Source organism: Myotis daubentonii, chromosome 8 (genome assembly GCF_963259705.1).
Source record: "Myotis daubentonii chromosome 8, mMyoDau2.1, whole genome shotgun sequence".
Lineage (NCBI taxonomy): Eukaryota > Metazoa > Chordata > Mammalia > Chiroptera > Vespertilionidae > Myotis > Myotis daubentonii.
In genome coordinates, this window is record NC_081847.1 from 48,261,146 (window position 1) to 48,284,633 (window position 23,488).

The following is a 23,488-nucleotide window of genomic DNA, read 5'->3' on the forward strand; positions in this document are numbered from 1 at the left end:
TTCCAACAGGTGACTATATGTGTGACTCAACTCTGTTGAGTCCCCAAGTTTCATCAACCTTTTGATGAAACTCTTAAAATTATGACATGCTGGAATTGGTCTTTAGCACCATAATAAAAAAGACATCAAAGAACAAGTTATACTCTAAGTTTTTAATAAAAAGGAAATGTTGATAATTTTATTGCTGTGCATGGTAGGATTCGGTGCAGTTGATCATAATACTTAGAATGAATATTAATTCAAGGTTGAACACAGTTCTTTTATTTGCTTCTCTCATTTTAGTAGCAATAAAAAGTTACTTATATTATTTCACACGTTCCACCATTTTTATAACATTTAAATTTAATGATGAGTAAATGTTGACAAATACTCTGTCATTGCATTGTGACATAATAAAGATGCATTTTGGTTACACAGGAACACAAATTATGAAAAACTTTTAAACAAAGTAAATAAAACTTATATACAAAGCTATAATATCAAATAATACATATATACTATATCTTTGATTAATTACATATACAGATTAGCTGTCAAAATGTGAAATCAGTTTTAAAATGTGGTCTTGACAAAGATTTAAAAATATCAAACTAGAATGAATCATAGCATCCTTTCAATAAACTTGCTTATTTATGTAAATGAAATAGTTTTTCAAGTTTTATACGATTACTCAGATTCTCCTAGGTGTTTAAGTTTATCTGTGTATAGTATCACGAACTTAACACACATGTATACTTTACTCTTACTTGGTAAGATTTAATAAATGCATAAATGAAATAATATTAAGATACTCTAGGTTTAGTGCCTTTCCCACATTAAACATTCAAAAGTGTTGAGAATTTGTATTGGATGGTATGGGGGGGAAATGCTAGGAGAATATGCCAGTGCAGTGCTTAAGGTGCCTTGCACTGGCGTTTTTCTCCATGTCATTATTCAGTGACAATATGTGGCTACCTTGAAATAACCATGAGTATTTGCTCCAAGGAAATCAGAAAACACTATAACTCAGGTCTTATTTTTCTCTCAGAGAAATGAAACCTACAACTCTTTACCAAGAGCCTCCCAGTTTGCCTCAAAACACATTAGCATTCTAAAACTTTTATTTTGATTGAACTTATTGGGGTGACATTGGTGAATAAAACCATTCTGGTTTCAACTGTATAATTGTGTAATACATCATCTGCACACTGTATCATGCGCTTACCACCCAGAGTCAAGACTCTTTCTGCCACCATTTATCCCCCATTCTACCTCACCCACCCTCCTTTTCCCCTGGTAATCATCATACAGTTGTCTCTGTTCCTCCCCTCTTAATGCTTTCACCTTTTACACCCAACCCTCCCCCTGTACCCCCAAGCTCTAATTATTTGACTGCATAGCAGAACCAAACATACATACTCATATTTGAAAGGGAAGTTCCAAATCATGAAAGCAATCAAAATTTTCATTCTCACCAGAGGCTGATGACTCTAAAGAGCTCAGGGATCCAGCTAATGACCCTGTTCCCTCAAAGGCATAGGTCTGGAGGGAGTCAAAAGGATGAGCATAAGTATCAGTGTTAGCTTCTTCTAGCTTTTCTAGGATGAATTCCTTGATTACAGCATCATCTGGGCCAACCTGCCATGACATCCTGCACAAGCTCCTAATCTCTGCAGATCTGGTTTTCCGAGCCCGAGGTTCCCTCATGAAGGTGCTGCATCTCAGCTCTCCAGCGGCAAAGGCCTCCGTATCTTCTCCTGCCCCCCTATCATCATATGTGAATACATTCTCTCTGCAATCTTTACCTTTCTCAGGAAGTAGAGTCTGTTTCCTTCGTTGTTGTAGATGTAGGATCATAAAAATAAACCCTGACAAACAAAGCATACCAAAATATTAACACAATATAGCATAACATAACATGACATATTATGATAAACTTTACAATCTTTGCTTTTGTGACAAGATCAAGACATAAGAATTGATTTTCTTATCTTAAGACAAAAAAGATATATTTGTTGTTGAAGATTTACCAAAGGGGCTTGCAGAAAGACATGGGATGGTTAGCAAACTTCCTGGTTGATGATTTAGAGTAGAAAACCATCATAAAAATATAGTGACATGTTTTTGATGATGATCAATTTAAAACCTCTAAAATTTTATTTTTTTCTTATATATTGGAAATAGAACAAAGCAGAATATGAGAATACTTTCCAATCTATTTGCATTTGTCCATTTAGTAACCAAAGAGTCAGGTTAATAGAAATTAAGCAAAATGGACCAGTTTGATAGTCCCCACTGAGGCAAATGTGGTGGTATAATTATTTTCTAAGTTAATATTTACTGCCTACAAAGTGTGCACTGGGCATTTTTCTAAAAGCTTTTAATCTATTCACTAATTTAATTGTGAGACCCATATGTTATTCTTAATTCCCTATTAAAGTTGAGGAAATGGAAGCCTGGGGATGTTCAATAACACACTCAGTCACACATCAAGGAAACAGAAAGCTGGCACTCAAAATCTAATAGTTAGTTCAGAATCTGCAATTTGTGACACCACATTAATTTTAGAAATTCCAAACTATCAAGTCTTTTAATCATAACGCTGGTATATCCACTATCAATATTTATTAATAAGGTAATTTTAATAACATGTAGAAATGGAACGATTTCAGTACACTCTAGATTTTAAAGAAAATGCGTGTGTGTGTGTGTGTGTGTGTGTGTGTGTGTGTGTGTGTGTAACCAATTCTTACTCAATGTTGGATCTTATGCGGCTGTTCAGAATTTCATAGATAGGACTAGAACAAAAATTGAAGCAATACCATTAACATTGTCACAAAGATAAATACATTAGGTGATATTTATATAAAACTTACTTTTAAAATATTGAAACACTGCTCTTGACAAATAAGGTCATCATGTTTAAATTTAGGTACTGCACTTTAAAACTCACCTGATCCCTGGCCAGGTGGCTCAGTTGGTTGGCACATCATCCTGTACATCACAAGATTTGGGGTTTGGTTCCTGGGCAAGTCATATACCTAGATTGAGAGCCTGACCCCCAGTTCAGGAGCATAGGGGACAACAAATTCAAATTTTGCTCTCACCTCTCTCTCTCTCTCTCTCTCTCTCTCTCTCTCTCTCTCTCTCTCCCTCTCTCTCTTCAAATTAATGAAAAGATATCCTTGGGTGAGAATTAAAAAAACCCTAAACCAACCAACCAACCAAACAAAATCTCACTTGAGATATACTGTTGAAATTGAAAGGAGTCTAGTAAATAATTTCTAAAGTTATGAACTGGAGACAGTCCTTATGAAGCACTCAGAGGAATCTAACATTGGTGGACCCCACTTTCCTTCCTGTAAATATTATGCCTGTGCAGCTGCCCTTGGTTTACCTGCAGAATTTCAAGACTTGGTTTAGGTCTAATAACTCAGTACTTGCCAAAACTACACTGTTTTAACTGCTTCTTGATTCTGATGTCTAGCTATGTAGCTCTAAATTCATTTTTATGATCCAAGATCATTAAACATAACAGGAAACACTGAAGCTATGTATAAGAGAATGTTGGATGGTAAGAGAGGATAGCATGGGTTCTGAAGCCTTGAGAAAGTTGAGGCGAGCAAAGGCAAAGCAAGTCCTGAAACATATTTTATGTCAGTTGAGCCATAAGTTTGGAACAGTGGCTGTTATAATTGCTTTCAAGACTTAGGAAGGTTGTGTTGTTTTAATGTATAGTTATGAGGTATGGAGGAAAAGGGTTTAGATTATAGATACTGATAGATTATGTAAAAGCTTATGCGAAATGAATCATTTGTTGTCTTGAAAGCCTGACTACATAAAACATTTAGGGGCTCATTTGCTTCATCAGTAAAATGAGTATAACTTATCTTCTTTTGAAAACAATAATAACAACAACAACAAGAAATAATGGAGTTATCTGACAGCAATTTCTTTTGTGTTTAGCACATTGATTAAGTAAAAGTCTCTTGTTTACATCCCTCCATGCTAACATTTACTCTCTTTTTAATACTCCAAAGCTGAGAGTGAGTTGCAGTGTAGGATTGAATCGTGGTTGGTTATGGTTATGGAATCTCAAAACATCGATACTTTGAGTTTCACTCTCTGTCTATTCAACACAGGTGATAATAGTTACTACTTCATAAGATTATTCTAAGGATCAAATTGCAATATATATGCAAAGCACTTAAGACACTTCCTGGAGTGTAATAAGCACTCAGCAGAAGCTCATCATTATTGCTACTAATTTTCACATAACTACGTATGTTGCAATGTGTGTGTGTCAAAAACATTCCTAAACAAATGAGCAAATACATACATACTCATATAATTCAAGAATTTTTGATTTTCAGCTTGAAGTGCATATTTATCATTTTTAAAATTTACTTCACTTGATTTAAGAATTATAATACATTCAGAAGAGAAATTAAATATGTGCACACACACAAAGCCACGTTATATTGCTATCATTATAATAAAAATTATCTATTTTCTATATTTATGTTATCTTCAATAAATGAAGATATGTTCAGTTAAGCACTACTTACCAAGTATTATTATCACAGCGCATATCAGAACAGCAGTCATGATCTCTGTCCTGGGTTCCATGAGTAGCATATCTTTACTGTGGCAGATCTGTGTACTGCCACTGTCACCACAGTCACAGACTTGGATGGTAAGGGTGTTTGTACTTGTAAGGGATGGGATACCATTGTCGGCAATTAAGATGGATATGTAGAAGACAGGCTCTTCTTGAAGGCTGAAACCAGTTCTATTAGTCAAAATTACAGCTGTGTTATCTAAAACAAAAATCCACGCGCATAATTTTTTCAACAACACATAAAAAATTCATACCAGGCATATGTACTAGAGGCAATAGGATAGAAATATCTAAATAACTTTTCTTCAGTTCAATTTATTACACCTATATAATATGCATTTTCCTTTCTGTTGTTGTTTTTTGTATTTCTATCTCCCCAAAAAATATTTTCTGTAGCAATCAGACAAACTTTATAAGGTAATCTATAAAACTTAAACAAATGGAAGTCTTTTGAAATGTATGCCTACTTATAATTTTTCTCAAATAATATTTTTAAAACAAATTCTCCATCTTGCTCTTGAAGTCTATAAAACCCTTTTGATTATAGTTACCAGAGAGAAATAATGTGATGTAATTTACACTTTTTCCAATATATAGTTTATTTGTAATCACAAACATTAAACCAAATCAATTATTTTCTTTGTTTCAATATCTATATTTTGCCCCAGTACATTGTTATTATTTCTTATGTTGATATTTGGGCTTTCTATCCTAAGTTCATTTGAGCTCCCTTCACTGGGGAATTTGACCAGGACTAAAAGGAGATAACATGTCTGCATTTATTCTTCTAACAAAAGATCCCCAAGATTAAAGATTAACCTCTGTTTTCTGGAAGAACAGCGGCTGCTATTGGTTATAGATTCTTGAATAATAAAGACTATGGTTCATATCTTTGGGATATAAAGGAGAATTAAAACAGAAATCCATAGGATGATAAAAATGTTTTACTGAAGTTAAAGAAAAAAAAAAACAGAGTGACTCTATAAAGTTAGTCACTTCTATATGGAAGGAAAGGAAATTTTATCTCTCCACATGAAATCTTTTAGAACATTTTGTTCTTAGATTGATATAATCATTTCATTTTGAAGGAAAAAGAATAATATTAAACCTATTTTATATAGTTATAGCCAGAATTAATGACACCAAATATCTTTGAATTAATCGAGCTAACATGAGTACAAGTTAAGTATCTATCACTCTGATCCCCAGGCATAGATTGAAATTTGAGTTACCTGATGACATGAAAGGAACCATTCTGTCAGAACTGCAATTATATTTGCAAAGCTATTCAAACTTTTTAAGGATTTATAGCCACTCATGACTTGAAAAAGTGCTTCTAATTTCAAGAAATCCAGTAGAAAATGGAGATAGTATTTTCAGAACTTGACTTTTGGTTTTCTTTACCATTTTCATTTCCACTTCTTGCTCTATGTCTCAACATTATCAGTATGCAGTTAAAGTATAAAAAGCAATGCTGTAAGTTTGCTTAAAATAAACCACAGTGCTAGGAAAATGGGTCAAAAGCCATCAAAAATGAATGTAATTACCTTGATTATCTATGATTGTAAATTTAGAGTTCTTTGTGTCTTCCACAGATAAATTAAAATAAAAATTTGGACTTTCTATGGAGTCATCTTTATCCACTGCACTGATGGTCTGAATCACCTAGGGGGGAAAAAAGTTTTGTTTTATTGTGTTTTTTATTCAGGAAAAAGATCACTGTCATTGTTGTTATTAGATTTTTTTTGTTAAAATCGCTTTACCAAAATCTTTATGAACATTGCAGAAGATAACTATCAAATGGATAGAGATATTAACATATTTTCTCAGCTTAAAAATATCTTTGCTTGCCCTGATCAAAACAGTGTTTTGCTATCACATAATGAATATATTTTTGTTGATGGGCCAGATGGTTTTCATAAGCTAAGTTTGTTAGAAGATCTCAAAGCACTGCAGCTCTATGTCAAGACTCCCTCCCATTCTCCCAGCCTAGATTTCCCCCTTCCTTCTCTCCTTCTCCCTTCCCCATCTGAATGCCTGCCATTATGATTTGCTGCAATTATACATTCCCTGCTTATACTGAGAGCGTAACTGTGGAGAAGTTATTGTCTTACTAAAGTATTTGCTAACGTAATGAGTTTGTTTAAATTTATTTCAGGAAATAGTGCACTTAAAGCTTAGGGACAATGTGCATGCTTTCCTTTGACCCATAAAGATTATAGGAAAAGTGTTCCACCTCAGATAAGTTCCTCTCTCTTGGATCATAAGAAGTGAAGTAATGCAGCTATGAACCAATCAGATCTCAATTAATTATTTTCTTTAGACAGGGATGTGTCAGTCAAGTGGCTCCTTATTGTCAAAAAAGAAATAAAAAGATATGCTGTCAGGGTCAGATAGTGAGATTGTGATTAATTTTGGAAATCAAAAGTTCATTATATAAATTAACAGTGTGTTTATACTCCTGAACACACAATTTCTGAGTTATTACCTTTTAATATTTTCAGAAATTACTTTTAATTATAATTTACATCTGATATTTACAGCCATATGCTTAATAACTTTGTTGTGTTTGATTTTATGTGTGCAGGTAGGTGTTTAATTATGTCTTCTTTTTTTATGAGTCATTTGAAAAGAATGATACAACCTGTACTCTAAAATTCCTGTCTTATAAGGATTTAGTAAATTTAAATACAATTAGATGAGTACATGGGCAGAATTGGCCTTTGTTAAAAGTAATTTTATTAATATTAGCAGCGATAGTTAAGACTAGTGTTGTGCATTACAAGTGCTTCACATGGGGCCCATTTCCTTCTTAAGAGGTTCTGAATGAGTTATAAGATGTCTGTTATCAGCATTGCAGAGAAACACTGTCAAAGTGTGACACTTTAAAAAAGAAATTTAAGCTATACAGAACCCACAACATAAAAGCATGTGATTAATATGTCAGCAATTTATTATGAGTTCCTACCTGACCAGAGCTTGCATTTTCACAAACATAAATCTTATAAAATTCAGGGAACTCAGGAGCATGATCATTAATATCAAGAACCTCTACATACACAGGGACTTCAGAAGTCTGTTCTTCATTATCTACAACAAACAGAATACAAATAGATAATGCTGTCTTTAGGGGGCAATTTTTTTTAAAAAAAATTAGTATGTTATAATTTCATTTGAATAAAAGCTATCTGAAGACAGGCTGTCTATATCATTCATATATTTATCAATAATACAGAGTGAAAAGAAGGTTATCAACATATTTAACTCAACCAATATTTATCAAGTGCCTTGTACCTGCCATAGATGTAGGAGCTGATGAGAACAAGTAATAGAGAAGATAGTTATATAAACATCTTCCTAAAACCCAGGAAGTTTTTAAAATATTTGTATCAATTCATCTAATCATGATGAATATGTGTTATTATCCTTCCCCCAGCTCTACTGATAAAATCATTGAGAAAATGTTTAATTTTATACATTGTAGATAATTGACTTGCCTAAGCTCATAGCTGAAGTAGAAAAGGCAGGTAAGAAGCCAGCATCCAGTACTCTCAATGAAGAGCATCATTCAGTATAGTTTCAAAAACAAAAACAGGACATGAAATATAATCTAAATACATGGTAAAATAAGATAATTAATATAATATCTAAGTATGCATACATTGAGTTGAGAGGATTTTCTTAAGTGAGCCAAGAAATACAGAAACCATGAAAGACTGGGAAGATATGGTTAAAAAAAATTATTTAATGGCAAAAGAAATGTAAAAAAAGCCAAAACAACAACCAAACAACGGTGATCAGAAAAGGTGTTTGCATCACAAAATGAAATATTAATACCTCACATTTTCAAATCCTGACAAATGATATGAAAAAGACAATTCATTCCCAAACCACAAATTCACAGATGAGAAAATTCAAATGATTCATACCAAGGTTTCTTAACCTCATCACTATTGATATTTTAGACTAGATAATTATTTGTTTTGAGGGGTTATCTGTACATTGTAGGATGCAGAGCTTCATTTTTTAGTTTCTATTAAATGCTAGTCATGATCCCCACATTGGTTGTGATAATTAAAACTATCCTCAGACATTGTCAGATGTCCTAAGAGGAAAAAGAGCCCACAGTTAAGAAATGCTGCTCTCTAATAACAGTATTCACAAAGATTTTTGCTCACCAGAAGTAAGGAGAATGATTATTTGGTCCATGTAATTTATGTTAAATGTGCAAAACAGACCCAGTGATGGGGGAGTAATGAGAAATAATGGGATGTACACATGTTCTAGAATGTAATCTGGCAATAGATAGTGAAAGTTAAATGACACATAATTAGCTTGGGCACTGTCACTGGAAAGGGACTGGGACCAAGGTGGGTCTACCTAAGTTCGATCTGGAATGTGTGGGTCCTTGACTTCATGCAGGACATGAGTGATTTTGAGAGTGCCTTCATTAAAGCTGGGGACTCTGAAATTAAGAAAGGGCTTACGATAGAAGAGGCAAGATCCCAGCAACAGGAGTGAACCTAGGCAGAGCTGCCTTGGCCCTTTGGAAAGGGAGGGAGTCTAGACTAGCCTAGACATGACTGCGTTGGCCCTTTAGAAAGAAAGTCAAAAGGGAAGAAGAAGTGACTCAGCTGGGCTGCATGGATTCAGGAAAAACAAGCTACAGAGGCAAAAGCAGTGCCCTTAGAGACAGCTTCAAGGGGTTAGTCCAGGACAAGCTGCTGCTGCCCACTGCTTCCCTGGTTGCAATTCTCCTGGGAACCTTTACTGCTTAGGAGAAAAAAAAAGCAAAGTTGCCCATCTGAGGAAAGAAGGAGTGGGGGGAGGAAGGCATGGGTATGCTCAAGGGAGAGAGCACGGACTGAGTTCTTTGTCCCAAGAGTTTTTACCTGTTTTTCAAAGGTGGGAATTTTATGGGAGTTCTTAGGGGAGAATCTAAATAAAATATTCATTGACTTTCCAGGTGTGTCTTTTAATATGCTGATTCATCCAGATGAGCATATAGAGGGATCTTGGTCATTCTCTAGTCAGTTTCACCTTCAAAGAATGTCACCAAAGAGGGACCAGATGAGACAGTGTTGCCCCACCAGGGTCTGGAATGTGTAAACCATTTGCTCCTGTGTCCTTGATTAGGGAAGATAAAAGCTTGTGACTTATTATCTGGCTGTAAATTACTCAGCCTCACAGCGGTTCTCAATCTGTGGGTCACGAACAATGAAAATACATCCTGCATATCAGATATTTACATTATGATTCATAACAGTAGCAAAATTACAGTTATGAAGTAGTAACGAAAGTAATTTTATGGTTGGGGGTCACCACAACATGAGGAACTGTATTAAAGGGTCGCGGCATTAGGAACGTTGAGAATCACTGTAAACTATCTGTCTTAGTTTCCCCATTCCACTTGCCAAGGAATTTTTCTAGCTTCTTACTATCCTGCCTCAGCAACAGTACATAAGAATATAAGATTCAATTAATTTATTCCAGAATTGTTTGCATCACACCGAAATAACAAAATAATCTAAATGTATATCAAAAGGGAATTGGCAAAATAAATTATAACCATACTATGAAATTCTGTGTGCTTATTAAAAATGAAAGAGTCATTGTAACAAATGTATTAATATAATGAGCTTTAAAATGGATTTTAATCTTGGTTCTCAACTTGAAAAAAATATTTAAGTACTGTTTATTTCAGTTGATTCTCAGTAAAATGCAAATGATACTAGTAACTACTAACAGAACTTTATTTATTTAATAAGTATTAAATAAATTAATGCATATAAAGCATTTATAAGATCACTTAGCATATAAAGAAGCAATAAATATCAAATATTATGTTATTTATCTACTAACCAGAAGTGATATACATATTTTGTGAAATGCAAGTTGCAGCATAATATGTTCTATATTTGTATAACTTTATTTTAAATCTTTCCTCTTTTTATTTAAAAATGCTGTGGAAAAGGCACATAAACTAAAGAATAGGAGGAGTAAGGTTCCTTTGTTTCTCAATGTTTCTATTTATAACTTACATGCTCATTTGTTCATGGAACAACATTATATTTAAAATTTTAATTTCAATGCATACATTTTTTAATCTTTATTGTTGAGAATATTACAGATGTCTCCCATTTTTCCTCCATTGCCTCCCTCCATCCGGTTCCTGACACACCCCAGGCCTTCACCTCACTCTTGGCTGTGTCCATAGATTATGCATATATGCATATACTTTTTTGGTTAAACTCTGCTCACCCCCTCTCCTCCCTTCCCTTTGAGCTCCATCAGTCTGCTTGTTGTATGCTTCCATGCCTCTGGAACTATTATATTCCTCCGTTTATTTTGTTCTTCAGATTCCACATATGAGTGAGATCATGTGATACTTGTCTTTCTCTGATTGGCTTGTTTTGCTTTGCATAATACTCTTCAGGCCCCTCCATGCTGTCTCAAAGGGTAAGAAATCTTTCTTTTTTTATAACTGCATAGTATTCCGTTGTATAAATGTACCATAGATTTTTTTGAGGAAACTCCATACTATTCTTCCACCAGCAATGTGCCAGGGTTCCCACTTCTCCAAATCCTTGCCAATACTTGTTGATTTATTGATGGTAGACAATGCAAAAGCAACCATCCCTCAAAATGCAAAGGGAACCCACTGTACAGGAGAACATAATTATCAATGAGACATAGGACAAGGTGTTAATTTCCAAAATATATAAAGACCTCATACAACTCAACAAAAGGAAGACAAATAATCTGATTTAAAATGGACAAAGGACATAAATAGACACTTCTCCAAAGAGGATGTACAGATGGCCAATAGTCATATGAAAAAAAAGCTCAAAAGTCACTAATCATCAGAAAGATGCAAAGACAATTTTTTTTAAAGAGACAATTCTCTCTTTTGAAAATAAGGGAAAAGACTGTCCCTCCTTCCTCATAAAACATTTATCCTAGAAAACTTATAATTATAATGTCTCTGCTTCTTTAAAATATATGTAAGCCTTTTAAAAGTTAAAGAGCCATAGCTGGTATGACTCAGTAAATAGAATGTCAGCCTGATTACTTAAGTGCCCCAGGTTCAATTCCAGGCAAGGCCACATACGTGGGTTGCAGGATCCGGGTGCACGCGGAAGGCAACTATCAAGGTGTCTCTCTCACATCAATGTTTCTCTCTCAGTATCTCTCCCCTTCCTTTCAATCTCTCTAAAAATAACGAAAAAAAATATCCTTGGTGAAGATTAAACATACATGCATGTATACATACATATATACAAACATACATAAATAAAAGTTAAAGAAACCTCTTGCCAACTTTCCAATCCAGGTTTGTATTTCTCAAGTATTGGGAGCCAACTCTTTGGAATGTAATCATCAAGCAGGAAGCATTGCTTCCTTCCAGTTTCTGGGAAGGAGGCAAAGTTTAGCAAAGGCCTTGACCCAAGTTGCAAACTACCTCTTGTTATACAGGAATGAGAAGCTTAATTTTCATTTGGATAAAGTAAATTAGCTAACACAGATCGTCACTCTACTTAGAGAATTTTAAATAACTATGTGTGACACCTGATGTGAAGTCCTCCTAATTGTTTATCTTGAGAACTTGCTTGCAATGGGCTATATCTGCCCGGGTGTATAAAGGGTTAGGATTCTTTCTGTCTTGGCAATTAGTGGATTTCCTTTAAGGGACATCACATTCTGGTCAATTATAAGACTGATCAATGACTGTTTTCCCTCTATTCCACTGTTGTAGACCTCTCTTGCTGTGTTAGGATGAGATTATAAAAAACTCATGGCTTTAAGGAAATACATAAACCATTAAGAGTTATTTTAAGGCTCTTGTCTATTGTTTTATAATCATGATAAATGGATAAAATAAAACATTAACATATTTTAAAAGTATTTCTAGAGATTTCAAGATAGAATGATTCAAAATTTAAGGCTCATCTTTTAATGGTTTAAACATATAATATATCACCATAGAATAACTTTTTGCTTAAATAAACTAGAAAAAGTATTGCAGGCACAAATAAATTTAAGAAAAATTAGTAAGGTATTCATTTAAATATTGTATTCTTTGTTTCTGAAAAAAATCTGTTTAAAATTAAGTTCAAATTAAACCTCTGACATGACTATGTAAAACATACATATATCTTCACAGCTTCATTTTAAAGTAATTAGTATTTTTATTCACTTAGCTGGCATGCTGAGAAATAGCTTGTTGCTTCACTTGGGAAGTTTTCCAGGAACCAGACTAAGCACAGTGAACTTCATTTGCTGATAAAAACAAATGTTACAAGGCAACATCTCTTTCCTACAATCAGCAGACCTGTTGTGTTGCAAGCTTCTAGGTAGTGAACACATACAACAGGGTTTTTTATAGCACATTTTATAGGATGCCCTGTTTTCCATGATTCAGGAAGTTTGTTTATATTATTACTGAACTTAAATTGTGAAATGAGTTAAAAGCTATAATAGGAATGAGCAGGCATTGTTAATTGAAAATAATAAAAATATACATGTATGAATTGACATACAAAATATCACTAAACTTTATTCCCAGTAACATTTTAAACTAGTTTTTGTCGCTATGTTCATAAGTTATTGAATGGTTTAAAAAGTATGGTTCTCAAATGAGTACTTACATAGTTCTCTGGCTGTAATGCTGAGGTTGCACCAAGCACTCATCTCTCTGTCAAGAGGGTAAGTTGTGATGATGGTGCCATTGTCATCAATTTGGAACGTGTTGCTTTTGGTAATAGAATACCTGAACCAAATAAAGTGTTCCTCAATTTTATTTACTCTGTATAACAGTGATACATAACATCTCTTTAAAAGCAACAAGACAAATTGTTAAGTGCAAGTCCACATAGATAATTAAATTTAGACCAGTTTCAGAAAGGTGTATTTATATATTTAAGATTCAACTCAGAGGAAATTGGGGGAAAAACACTAAAACACTTAAATTGATGTATGCGCAATCTAAACTCACACGCATTTCTAGGGGAGAATTTTAATATATGAGTGACTTGTTTAAAACAAAATGGCAAATTGCATTTATAAAGATAAAGAAGAGAATGTGAATAAATGGGAATAAAATGGGAATAAAAATTAATTTTTGGCCGAAACCGGTTTGGCTCAGTGGATAGAGCATCGGCCTGCAGACTGGAAGGTTCCAGGTTCGATTCCGGTCAAGGGCATGTACCTGGGTTGCAGGCACATCCCCAGTGGGGGATGTGCAGGAGGCAGCTGATAGATGTTTCTCTCTCATCGATGTTTCTGACTCTCTATCTCTCTCCCTTCCTCTCTGTAAAAAATCAATAAAATATTTTAAAAAAATTAATTTTTGAACCTCTTTTTAAAAAGTTTAAAGCAAGATAAAACATATTCTCAGCCTAGACTGTTCTGAGTCTCTTTCCAACACCACATAATTGCTTGTTAAATCTGAGCATCACATTATAATTACTTGATAGCTGACCTATGGGAAATTGCTTGTTTTTGTTTGCTGAAATAAAACAATTTGATAATATTTAATAAATAAAGCATATATATAGGGATGGGCAAAAGTAGATTGATGGTTGTCCATATGGAAAGTAATACAATACTTAATAAATTATAATAAAAGAATAAACTTTTGCATATTCACAACTGTAAACCAACTTTTAAAATTCATGATATGATGAAAGTGGCATATCAAATGTCTGTGGAAAGTTAAACTAGGTTTTTAATAGTAAATGGTGCTGGTATTATAGGAATAGCCATTAGAAAATGATGAACTTAGATCCATACCTTCAGCCTTCCATTAGAATAAAGTTCAAAGGATACCCAGGAATCCTGCACCCAGATTATAACATTTTTGGACTTGTCTGCCTTCCCTTATGATTAGTGTCAGATTATAGTTTGGCAGGAATACCACACAAGTGAGATAATATTATTTTCTCTCTCTCTCTCTCTCTCTCTCTCTCTCTCTCTCTCTCTCTCTCAATATATATATTGAGATACAGATATACATATATATACATATATACATACATACATACATATATACATATAGATAGGTATAGATATCCCAGGAATAAGGTTAGTAGATCTAATGTGCTATTAGATCATACATGGCAAAAAGACAGATCATAAAATTCTCTCATGCAAAAGCCTGGAAATTGATCTCCAAATCCACAATGAAAGAAATCTTTGAAGTACTCAGCAAAAGTTTACCTGCCTGCAAATGATTAATAATAAAAATTATTATTTTATAATAATAAAAAGAGTAATGACTAGGGTTTGGTGATGGCTTCTCATTGCACAGATATTCCAGATGACTCTGATGAAACATCAATGACGTTTGCCAAAAATCATGTGGCAAAAGATCAGAACATTTTAATCTTGAATTGATAGGTCTCTAAAAATATCAGTAATTTTTAGCTTGGTGTTCCAGGGAGAATTAGAATCGGAATTACAGAGAACTAAGCTTTAGAGGAATTCAGTTTTAACTCTACTCACTTTTAAACCTTTATAATCAATTTACTTACCCACAGTTGGTCACATTTCCTACTTAAGAGATTTTTTGACTAATGAAACATTAGTTTAACAGTTACTATATTGTTTAAACATCTAAAATATCCTTTTCTACAATACACCATTTGAAATAAAATCAATCAAATGTTAGAGATTATTTCCAAATTAAAGTTTTTAAAAATTATGATCCTGAGTCAACATTAACATTTTAAGTAACAATCAATAAACAGATTTAAGAAAGAGCACATGTCTGCAATCCTACCCAATAAAAGAGAAAAATGGTAATTGGCGTACGACGATACCCTTTTCATTGGCTAATCAGGGCTATATGCAAATTAACTGCCAAATATGATTGGCAGTTAACTGCCAACTGTGATTGGCAGTTAATTTGCATATGTAGGCACAATGCAGGGAGGCGAAAGGGAAAGCAGGAAGAAGCCCCCTGCCACTGACAGTGATCGGAAACCCAGGGGGGAGCTAAGAGCTGGGGGGCAGGGCAAAGGCGGCCCTGGGGCCGCCTTTGCCCTGCCCCCCAGCCATGATCAGAGAATCAGGCGCCTTTTTCGCCCTGGCCAGTGATAGCAGGAAGTAGGGGTGGAGCCAGCGATGGGAGCTGGGCACGGTCGAAGCTGGCAGTCCCGGAAGCTAGGGGTCCCTTGCCTGGGCCTAAAGCAGAGCCCACGATCGCGGGGCCGCTGCAGCTGCGGGTCCCCGCTGCCCGGGCCGGACGCCTCAGCCAGAGGCGTTAGGCCTGGGCAGGGGCGGAGCCTGCAACCGCGGGGAGCTGGGGGTCCCCTGCCCAGGCCTGACACCTCTGCCAGAGGCCTCCGGCCTGGTCAAGGGGCTGATCCGGTGATTGGTGATCGGAGGGTGATGAGGGTCAACTCCTCTGGCCGAGGCATCAGGCCTGGGTGGGAGGCGGAGCCGGGGATTGGGGGGATATGATGGTCCCCTTCCCCAGGCCTGAACCCTGGGTCAGAGGCGTCAGGCTTGGGCGGGGGGTGGAGCAAGCAATCAGAGGGAGATGGGGGTCCCCTGCCCAGGCATGATTCCTGGGCCAGAGGCCTCAGGCCTGGGTGGGGGCCAGAGCCAGTTATCAGGGGGAGAAGGGGGTCCCCTGTCCAAGCCTGACACCTCTGGTGGAGGCGTCAGGCCTGGGCAAGGGGCCGATCAGGCGATCGGAGGGTGATGGGGCTCTACGCCTCTGGCCGAGGCATCAGGCCTGGGCAAGGGGCCGATCCTGCGATTGGAGGGTGATGGGGGTCAACGCCTGAGGGTTCCCAGTATGTGAGAGGGGGCAGGCTGGGCTGAGGGACACTCCCCTCCCCACACACACCCAGTGCACGAATTTCGTGCACCGGGCCCCTAGTCTATATATATAAAAGGCTAATATGCAAAGTGTCCCCTCGGGAGTTTGACTGGAAAACCAGAAGTTCAATTGCTCACTATGACGTGTGCTGACCACCAGGGGCTAGCGCGAAATGAAGGAAGGCCCTGGCTGGCAGCCAGAAGGCCCCAATCAGCCCTGATCTCTGGCCAGGCCTAGGGACCCTACCCATGCATGAATCTCGTGCACTGGGCCTCTAGTATATTTCATAAAATGCCTGGGCTAAAAAGCTTAAACAGTAGAGTTTTGATGCTTAGAAAATTAATCTTTGGTTCTCTTCAAATGTCCTTTTATGGACTCTTCATTCTAATATATACAGTGAGATACAACTTAGCCATAAGACAAGATTAAATACTGTCATTTGCAACAGCATGAATGAATCTAGAGAATATCACACTAAGCAAGATAAGTCAGACAGAAAAAAATAAAAACCGCATGACTTAACTCATATATAGGATATAAAACTGAAAGCAACAAATGCACAAACGAGAAAAACAAAGAAAACTCATAGACACAGACAACAGTATGATGATCACCAGAGAGAAGAGGGAATGGGGGAAGCAGAGTAAAGGGGGGTATAATGAGACAGAAGATTGGCTGATGGGCATACAATACAATATGAAGATTATGTATCACAGAAATATACACTTGAAACCTATATAATATTATTAACCAACATCACACCAATAAATTTATTTTTAAAAAGCTGATTAAAATGTGACTGTGCAATGTTTGCTCATTGTTAATGGCTCTTGAAGGAATGATATAAACAAATGATTCTTCCAGGCTTTCTTCTCCAGATGCCTTTATATCTTGTTTTTAATGTTTGTGCGATCACAAAAGTTCTATCCCCACTTCACAGAAGAAACTGAGACATGTGAAAGCCAAGTCTCTAGACATTTAACTTTGTTTTCATGATATATTTTGAACATTTGCTATACCACATAGAAAAAACAACATTTGTGAAAGCAATATATGAAAAGCAATCTTATTTATAAGATACTTATAAATCTTCGTCTAGAAAAGGCATTGAAAGGTATTTTTAATAGGTGCTCACAAACTATTTTTAAAGGTAATTAATTTTGATGTAAAAATAACAATTGTTACCAAATATATATTGTAGAAAATAAGGTAAATAACCACCAGAAGTGATACTATAAAATACATTACCTCTGTTAATATTTGGGTGTGTCTCATATATGCCTAACATTTTCACTAGTAGTAAACACACAACTCTAATAATTTTGTATTATCTTTTAAAATCATGCCATTGTTTTTATTGACATTCATAGGCATTGCAAATCATTCATTGCCTTATTTGCATCACTAAGATTCAAGATTTAAATTGTTTTCAACAAGTTTCTTTAAATTATAACATAATAAAGAGCTTAATAATTAAAGCATTTTAAAAAAATTAGTCTTAAGTATTCTAAGGGAGAACAATAAATAGGTTAATATATCTACTACTTTAAAAATCTAAACAATTGATTTACTGGATTATAATTATATATATATAACATCTATCTACACTAATAAAAGAGAAACATGGTAATTGGCGTACGACCGCTACCCTTTTCATTGGCTAATCAGCGAGATATGCAAATTAACTGTCAGCCAAGATGGTGGCCGGCAGCCAGGCAGCTTGAACCTAATATGAGGCTTGCTTGCCTCAGTGACGGAGGATCATTGGAGGAAACCAACGTTCCCCGCCTGCGGCTGCAGGCCTCTGAGCGGGCAGTTTAAGAAACATTGTAACAAATACCGCTAGACTTCAGCCAGCAGATTTGCAACATTGCATGCAAAGGCCAGAAACCTACTTTCAGCTGGAGGCCTAAGAGCTGGAGCCAAGCCTCAAGGTAATGCTGGCCCAGAATAATAAAAAAAGAAAAAAGAAAAAAAGGAGCGGTTGGGAACTTCAGTCACTCCCAGCCTGAAAACAGCCGTCAGCCCCTCACCCAGACTGGCCAGGCACCCCAGTGGGGACCCCCACCCTGATCCAGGACACCCTTCAGGGCAAACCAGCCAGCCCCACCCATGCACCAGGCCTCTATCCTATATAGTAAAAGGGTAATATGCCTCCCGGCACCGGGATCAGCGTGACAGGGGGCAGCGCCCAAACCCCCTGATCGCCCTGCGGCTCTGTGTGTGACAGGGGGCGGGGCCCCAACCCCCTGAGCAGCCCTGCTCTGTGCCTGATAGGGGGGAGCTCCCCAACCCCCCCCCCACACACACACACACGGGCCCTGCTCTGTGTGTGATGGGGTAGAGCCATAACCTCCCCATCGGCCCTGCCCTGAGTGTGAGAGTGGTGGCACCCCAACCCCCTGATCGGCCCTGCTCTGTGGATGATAGAGGGCGGTGCCCCAACCCCCTGATGGGTCCTGCTCTGTGTGTGACGGGGGCAGTGCCCCAACCCCCTGATTGGCCCTGCTCTGTGCGTGACAGGGGGTGGCGCCGCAACCTCCCCATCGACCCTGCCTTGAGTGTGACAGGGGACGGTGCCCCAACCCCCCAACTGGCCCTAGCCTGAGCGTGACTGAGGGTGGCATCACAACCTCCCAATCTGCCCTGCTCTGTGCATGATGGGGCGGCGCCCCAACTCCCCAATCGGCCCTGCTCTGAGCCCGACCAGGGGCTGCACCTAAGGATTGGGCCTGCCCTCTGCCACCTGGGAGCAGGCCTAAGCCAGACTGCGAGAGGGCACAGGCCGGGCTGAGGGGCCCCCCTCCCCTCCGAGTGCACACATTTTTGTGCACCAGGCCTCCAGTCCTATATAATAAAAGGCTAATATGCAAATTGACCAAACAGTGTAAGGATCTGTCGCTATGATGCACACTGACCACCAGGGGGCAGATGCTCAACTCAGGATCTGCCCCCTGGTGGTCAGTGCACTCCCACAGAGGGAGCATCACTCAGCCAGAAGCCAAGCTCACGACTGGCAAGTGCAACAGCAGTGGCAGCAGCCTCTCCCTCCTCCACAGCAGCACTAAGGATGTTCAACTAACGGCTTAGGCCCGCTCCATGGGGAACGGGCCTAAACCGTCAGTTGGACATCTCCCAAGCTCCCAGACTGCAAGAGGGTGAAGGCCGGGCTGAGGGATCCCCCCAAGTGCACAGATTCTGTGCACCAGGCCTCTAGTCAACACTAATAAAAGAGAAAAATGCTAATTGGCGTACGAGCTACCCTTTTCATTGGCTAATCAGGGCTATATGCAAATTAACTGCCAACTAAGATTGGCAGTTAACTGCCAACAAGATGGCGGTTAATTTGCATATGTAGGCACAATGCAGGGAGGCGAAAGGGAAAGCAGGAAGAAGCCCCCTGCCACTGACAGTGATTGGAAACCCAGGGGGGAGCTAAGAGCTGGGTGGCAGGGCAAAGGCAGCCCTGGGCCGCCTTTGCCCTGCCCCCCAGCCATGATCAGAGAATCAGGCGCCTTTTCCGCCCTGGCCAGTGATAGCAGGAAGTAGGGGTGGAGCCAACGATGGGAGCTGGGCACGGTCGAAGCTGGCAGTCCCAGGATCTAGGGGCCCCTTGCCTGGGCCTAAAGCGAAGCCCACGATTGCGGGGCCGCTGCAACTGTGGGTCCCCGCTGCCTGGGCCGGACGCCTAGGCCAGAGGCGTTAGGTCTGGGCAGGGGCGGAGCCTGCGATTGGAGGGTGATGGGGGTCAATGCCTGAGGGCTCCCAGTATGTGAGAGGGGGCAGGCTGGGCTGAGGGACACTCCACACACACACACACACACACACACACACACACACACCCAGTGCACGAATTTCGTGCACCGGGCCCCTAGTATATATATAAAAGGCTAAGTGACTGGCCGACTGGCCAACCGACCGATAGGTATGATGCACACTGACCAGCAGGGGGCATACACTCAATGCAGGAGCTTCCAAGTGACAACAACAGAGTGCCCTCTTGCACTTCGGGGCCCCTTGGGGGATGTCAGATTGCTGGTTTCGGCCCAAACCCACAGGCCAGGCTGAGGGACCCCACCTGCTGGAGGGACCCCGCTCACTCCACAGATGCTTTTGGAGCCCCAGCGCCACCCCAGGTGCGGCTGGCTGGGGAGGGACCGTGGGAGGTTGGCTCCAGGGTGTGTCTGGCCCTGCTCACCCAGTCAGGCCCAACCGGCCACCTTCTAATTAATTTCTTTTCAATGGGCATGAATCTGTGCACTGGGCCTCTAATAGAAATATTTTTCCTAAAATTACTATAACTAAATAGGAACTATATCTACAAATTAGGAGATGGTTTTTATTAGTAATTACTGTGGAAAACTGTGAGCATTGCTGTCTCACAAATGCAAAGAAGCTCCTTCTCCTCTCTGTAGCCTCCCCCACACTCCAAAACGCACAGCAGAGCCAGCATCGTCATACATACAGGGAAGTTTGTAGAATTTTCTGAATGTGGAAAATAGGTAATTAAGGGAACATGTAACAGATTTTGCTTTTATATCTAACCAGGCCTACAATTTGAACACTGAAAAAACTAAAGAAGAAAATTGAGTACATGAATGTAACAGACTAGTTTAATAGTGGCAAGTACAGTTTAAATGTAACACAGATATTTATTTCTAACCAATTAGACTTAATTTTTATTTCTTTAAGTGGTATCCTATAAAAAGCTTTGTACATTTTTTAAAAAATATATCTTTACTTATTTCAGAGAGGAAGGGAGAGGGAAAGAGAGATAGAAACATCACTGATGAGAGAGAATCATTGATTGGCTGCCTCCTGCATGTCCCCTACTAGGGATCGAGCCCACAACCTAGGCATGTGCCCTTGACCAGAATCGAACTTGGGACCCTTCAGTCCCCAGGCTGATGCTCTATCCACTGAGCCAAACCAGCTAGGGGACTTTCTACATTTTTGAATATTATTTTGTTTAAACAATATTTAAATACACCACATTTGGATCAACTTTGTTTCTTCTTTGATTGGGCACCCTCACCTCCTTACCCCACCTAATGGAGTTGGTTGCATCCAATTTTAGATGGTGACTGCCTATTTCTTGCATGTTTGCAATTGCTTATTTTACTGGTTTTTAACCAATAATGAGGTCACCTATTATAAATTATATAAATTGTTGCTAAATTTGATAAGTACTATGCAGAGAAATATAGACATATCCTTGTTACGTTCACATCTTATATTTAAGCCAATCTGTGTTCATTCATTCATTACTGCAAAGTTGGCCTTCCAGACATACCTGATAGGACTTCTGTTGTCATCTGGATCTATGGCAGAAACCACGCCCACCGATGATCCCTGTGGGCTTCCTTCAAAGATCTCAAATATGTAATACGGAAGGAGGAAGACAGGAGGTTCATCTTCATCTTCTACCCGGACCCTAATAAAAGTGGTGGAAGCCACAGTGTGATACTTCTTGAGCTGCTCATCAACATGGCGGTTTTTAACTTTTGCTCTAATATTATAGTAGGTCTGTTGCTCATAATCCACTTTCTACAAAGAAATACAGTGTACATAAAGAAATGGCTTCAGTAACCCACCACATTACTTAGCAAAAGCAAGTTTTTGTTGTTACATTATCTCAGTTATAGTTAGGTTTTACTTTTTCACTCCCTTAGATTCTTCTTTTTTTTTTTTTACTTCTTTCTTTTTATTAAATTTATTGGGGTGACATTGATTAATAAGATTATGTAGGTGTCTATGATTCATGGTCTGCTTATTGGTTTTACTTTTTATCTACTGGATCCCTCTGATATTATTATTAAGCAGTGGCACAGCAATCTGCTACTTGTACTTTGTTATTTTTATTTATTACAAAATGTTTTGGGATAATAACTATATTTTTTAAATTTAGGTTAAAATTACACTTTTCTGGGCAAAAGTATCTTATAAAATTAAGAATTATTTTCCTATATTTTAAGATCTTTTCAAAAGGTTTGTCTTCTATTTGAAATTTTGAAATATGCTCTACATATAAATAAAAGCTCTGTAATAAGTAAATCTCATCTCTAAATACCTTTTCTTTCTAAATCATAAAGCACAGGTTATCATTTCAATTACTTAATAAAGCAAAACAATCATGTGTTTTTCTGATTTGATTTTGCATTATTCTGCAAAGCAAATAATTTTAATATATCTACCTTTTTCAATATAACAATGCCTTCTTGGGTCTCATTATTAGTAATGATGTCGAATGTTTGTGATTCATCATTTTCAACGCTGTAATCCATTTCTGCATTCTTTCCTATGTCCCTATCATGTGCCATGATTGTTCCTACAGAAGTACCAATGGGTGCAGATTCGGAGACATTCATGCGGTATAAGCCTTCAAAAACAAAATTCAAGATACTTTGTATTAATATAAGACTCTCCCAATTGTAGAAAATCCCATGAACACCTTTCCACCTTTCATTTTTATAATTTGAACATTTCCTTAATAATATAATTGAGTATCTATTATTGTCCCTTAAATATATCTTAGAAAGTTCTATTACCAGTACATATAACTTTCAAATTTCTATTCATATAAATACATTCTCAATATTCATGGATTTATTTTTTATTGTACCCTTCAACCATCCCAAATTAAATTTGATAAAAAGAGCTTTTCAATTTCACTCAAGCATTCTAATACCTAAAGTTACCAATAAATGTAAGCATGAATTAAAGATGGGAGAGACTAAAAGAAAATACTTGAGGTCTAAGTATGATGGTTTAATTTGAAGATGTTGAGCCTAGATTTCATTAAACATAGTGGAAGTGAAAAAGAAAGTTGGATCCTTAAAATTTGGAAAGTGGATATAGTGGAAAATCTGTGTTTAAATTAGATGACCCTACTGCTTTAGCCATAACAAAATAATGACAATTGTACCTGAAATGCAGAGATAATAAATAGAAAAAACTGAGCTCTTTTCCTTATTTGGCAGAAGAATCTTGTATAAAACTGGAAACGAACTAGCAATTCATATATTATTATTTGTAATATGTGCTTAAGTGTAGGAAATAAT

The 23,488-nt window shown here is 37.7% G+C and overlaps 1 protein-coding gene across 3 annotated transcripts in view; it reads right to left on the minus strand.

Annotated features, from left to right (window-relative positions):
* Window positions 1–238: 238 nt before the first annotated feature.
* CDH19 (cadherin 19) overlaps window positions 239–23,488 on the minus strand; it is a 64,239-nt gene continuing 40,989 nt past the window's right edge. For 2 of the 3 annotated variants that reach the window (XM_059706328.1, XM_059706327.1), the window contains exons 6-12: window positions 22,622–22,806; window positions 21,721–21,974; window positions 13,249–13,370; window positions 7,569–7,690; window positions 6,148–6,265; window positions 4,548–4,799; window positions 239–1,847 (exon numbers count right to left, since the gene is read on the minus strand). In XM_059706328.1, coding sequence (XP_059562311.1) covers window positions 1,399–1,847; window positions 4,548–4,799; window positions 6,148–6,265; window positions 7,569–7,690; window positions 13,249–13,370; window positions 21,721–21,974; window positions 22,622–22,806 — 1,502 coding nt within the window. In that variant the 3' untranslated portion in view covers window positions 239–1,398. Of the gene's footprint in view, window positions 1,848–4,547; window positions 4,800–6,147; window positions 6,266–7,568; window positions 7,691–13,248; window positions 13,371–21,720; window positions 21,975–22,621; window positions 22,807–23,488 lie in introns of those variants that run through there. The other variant, XM_059706329.1, reaches the window with a different exon arrangement.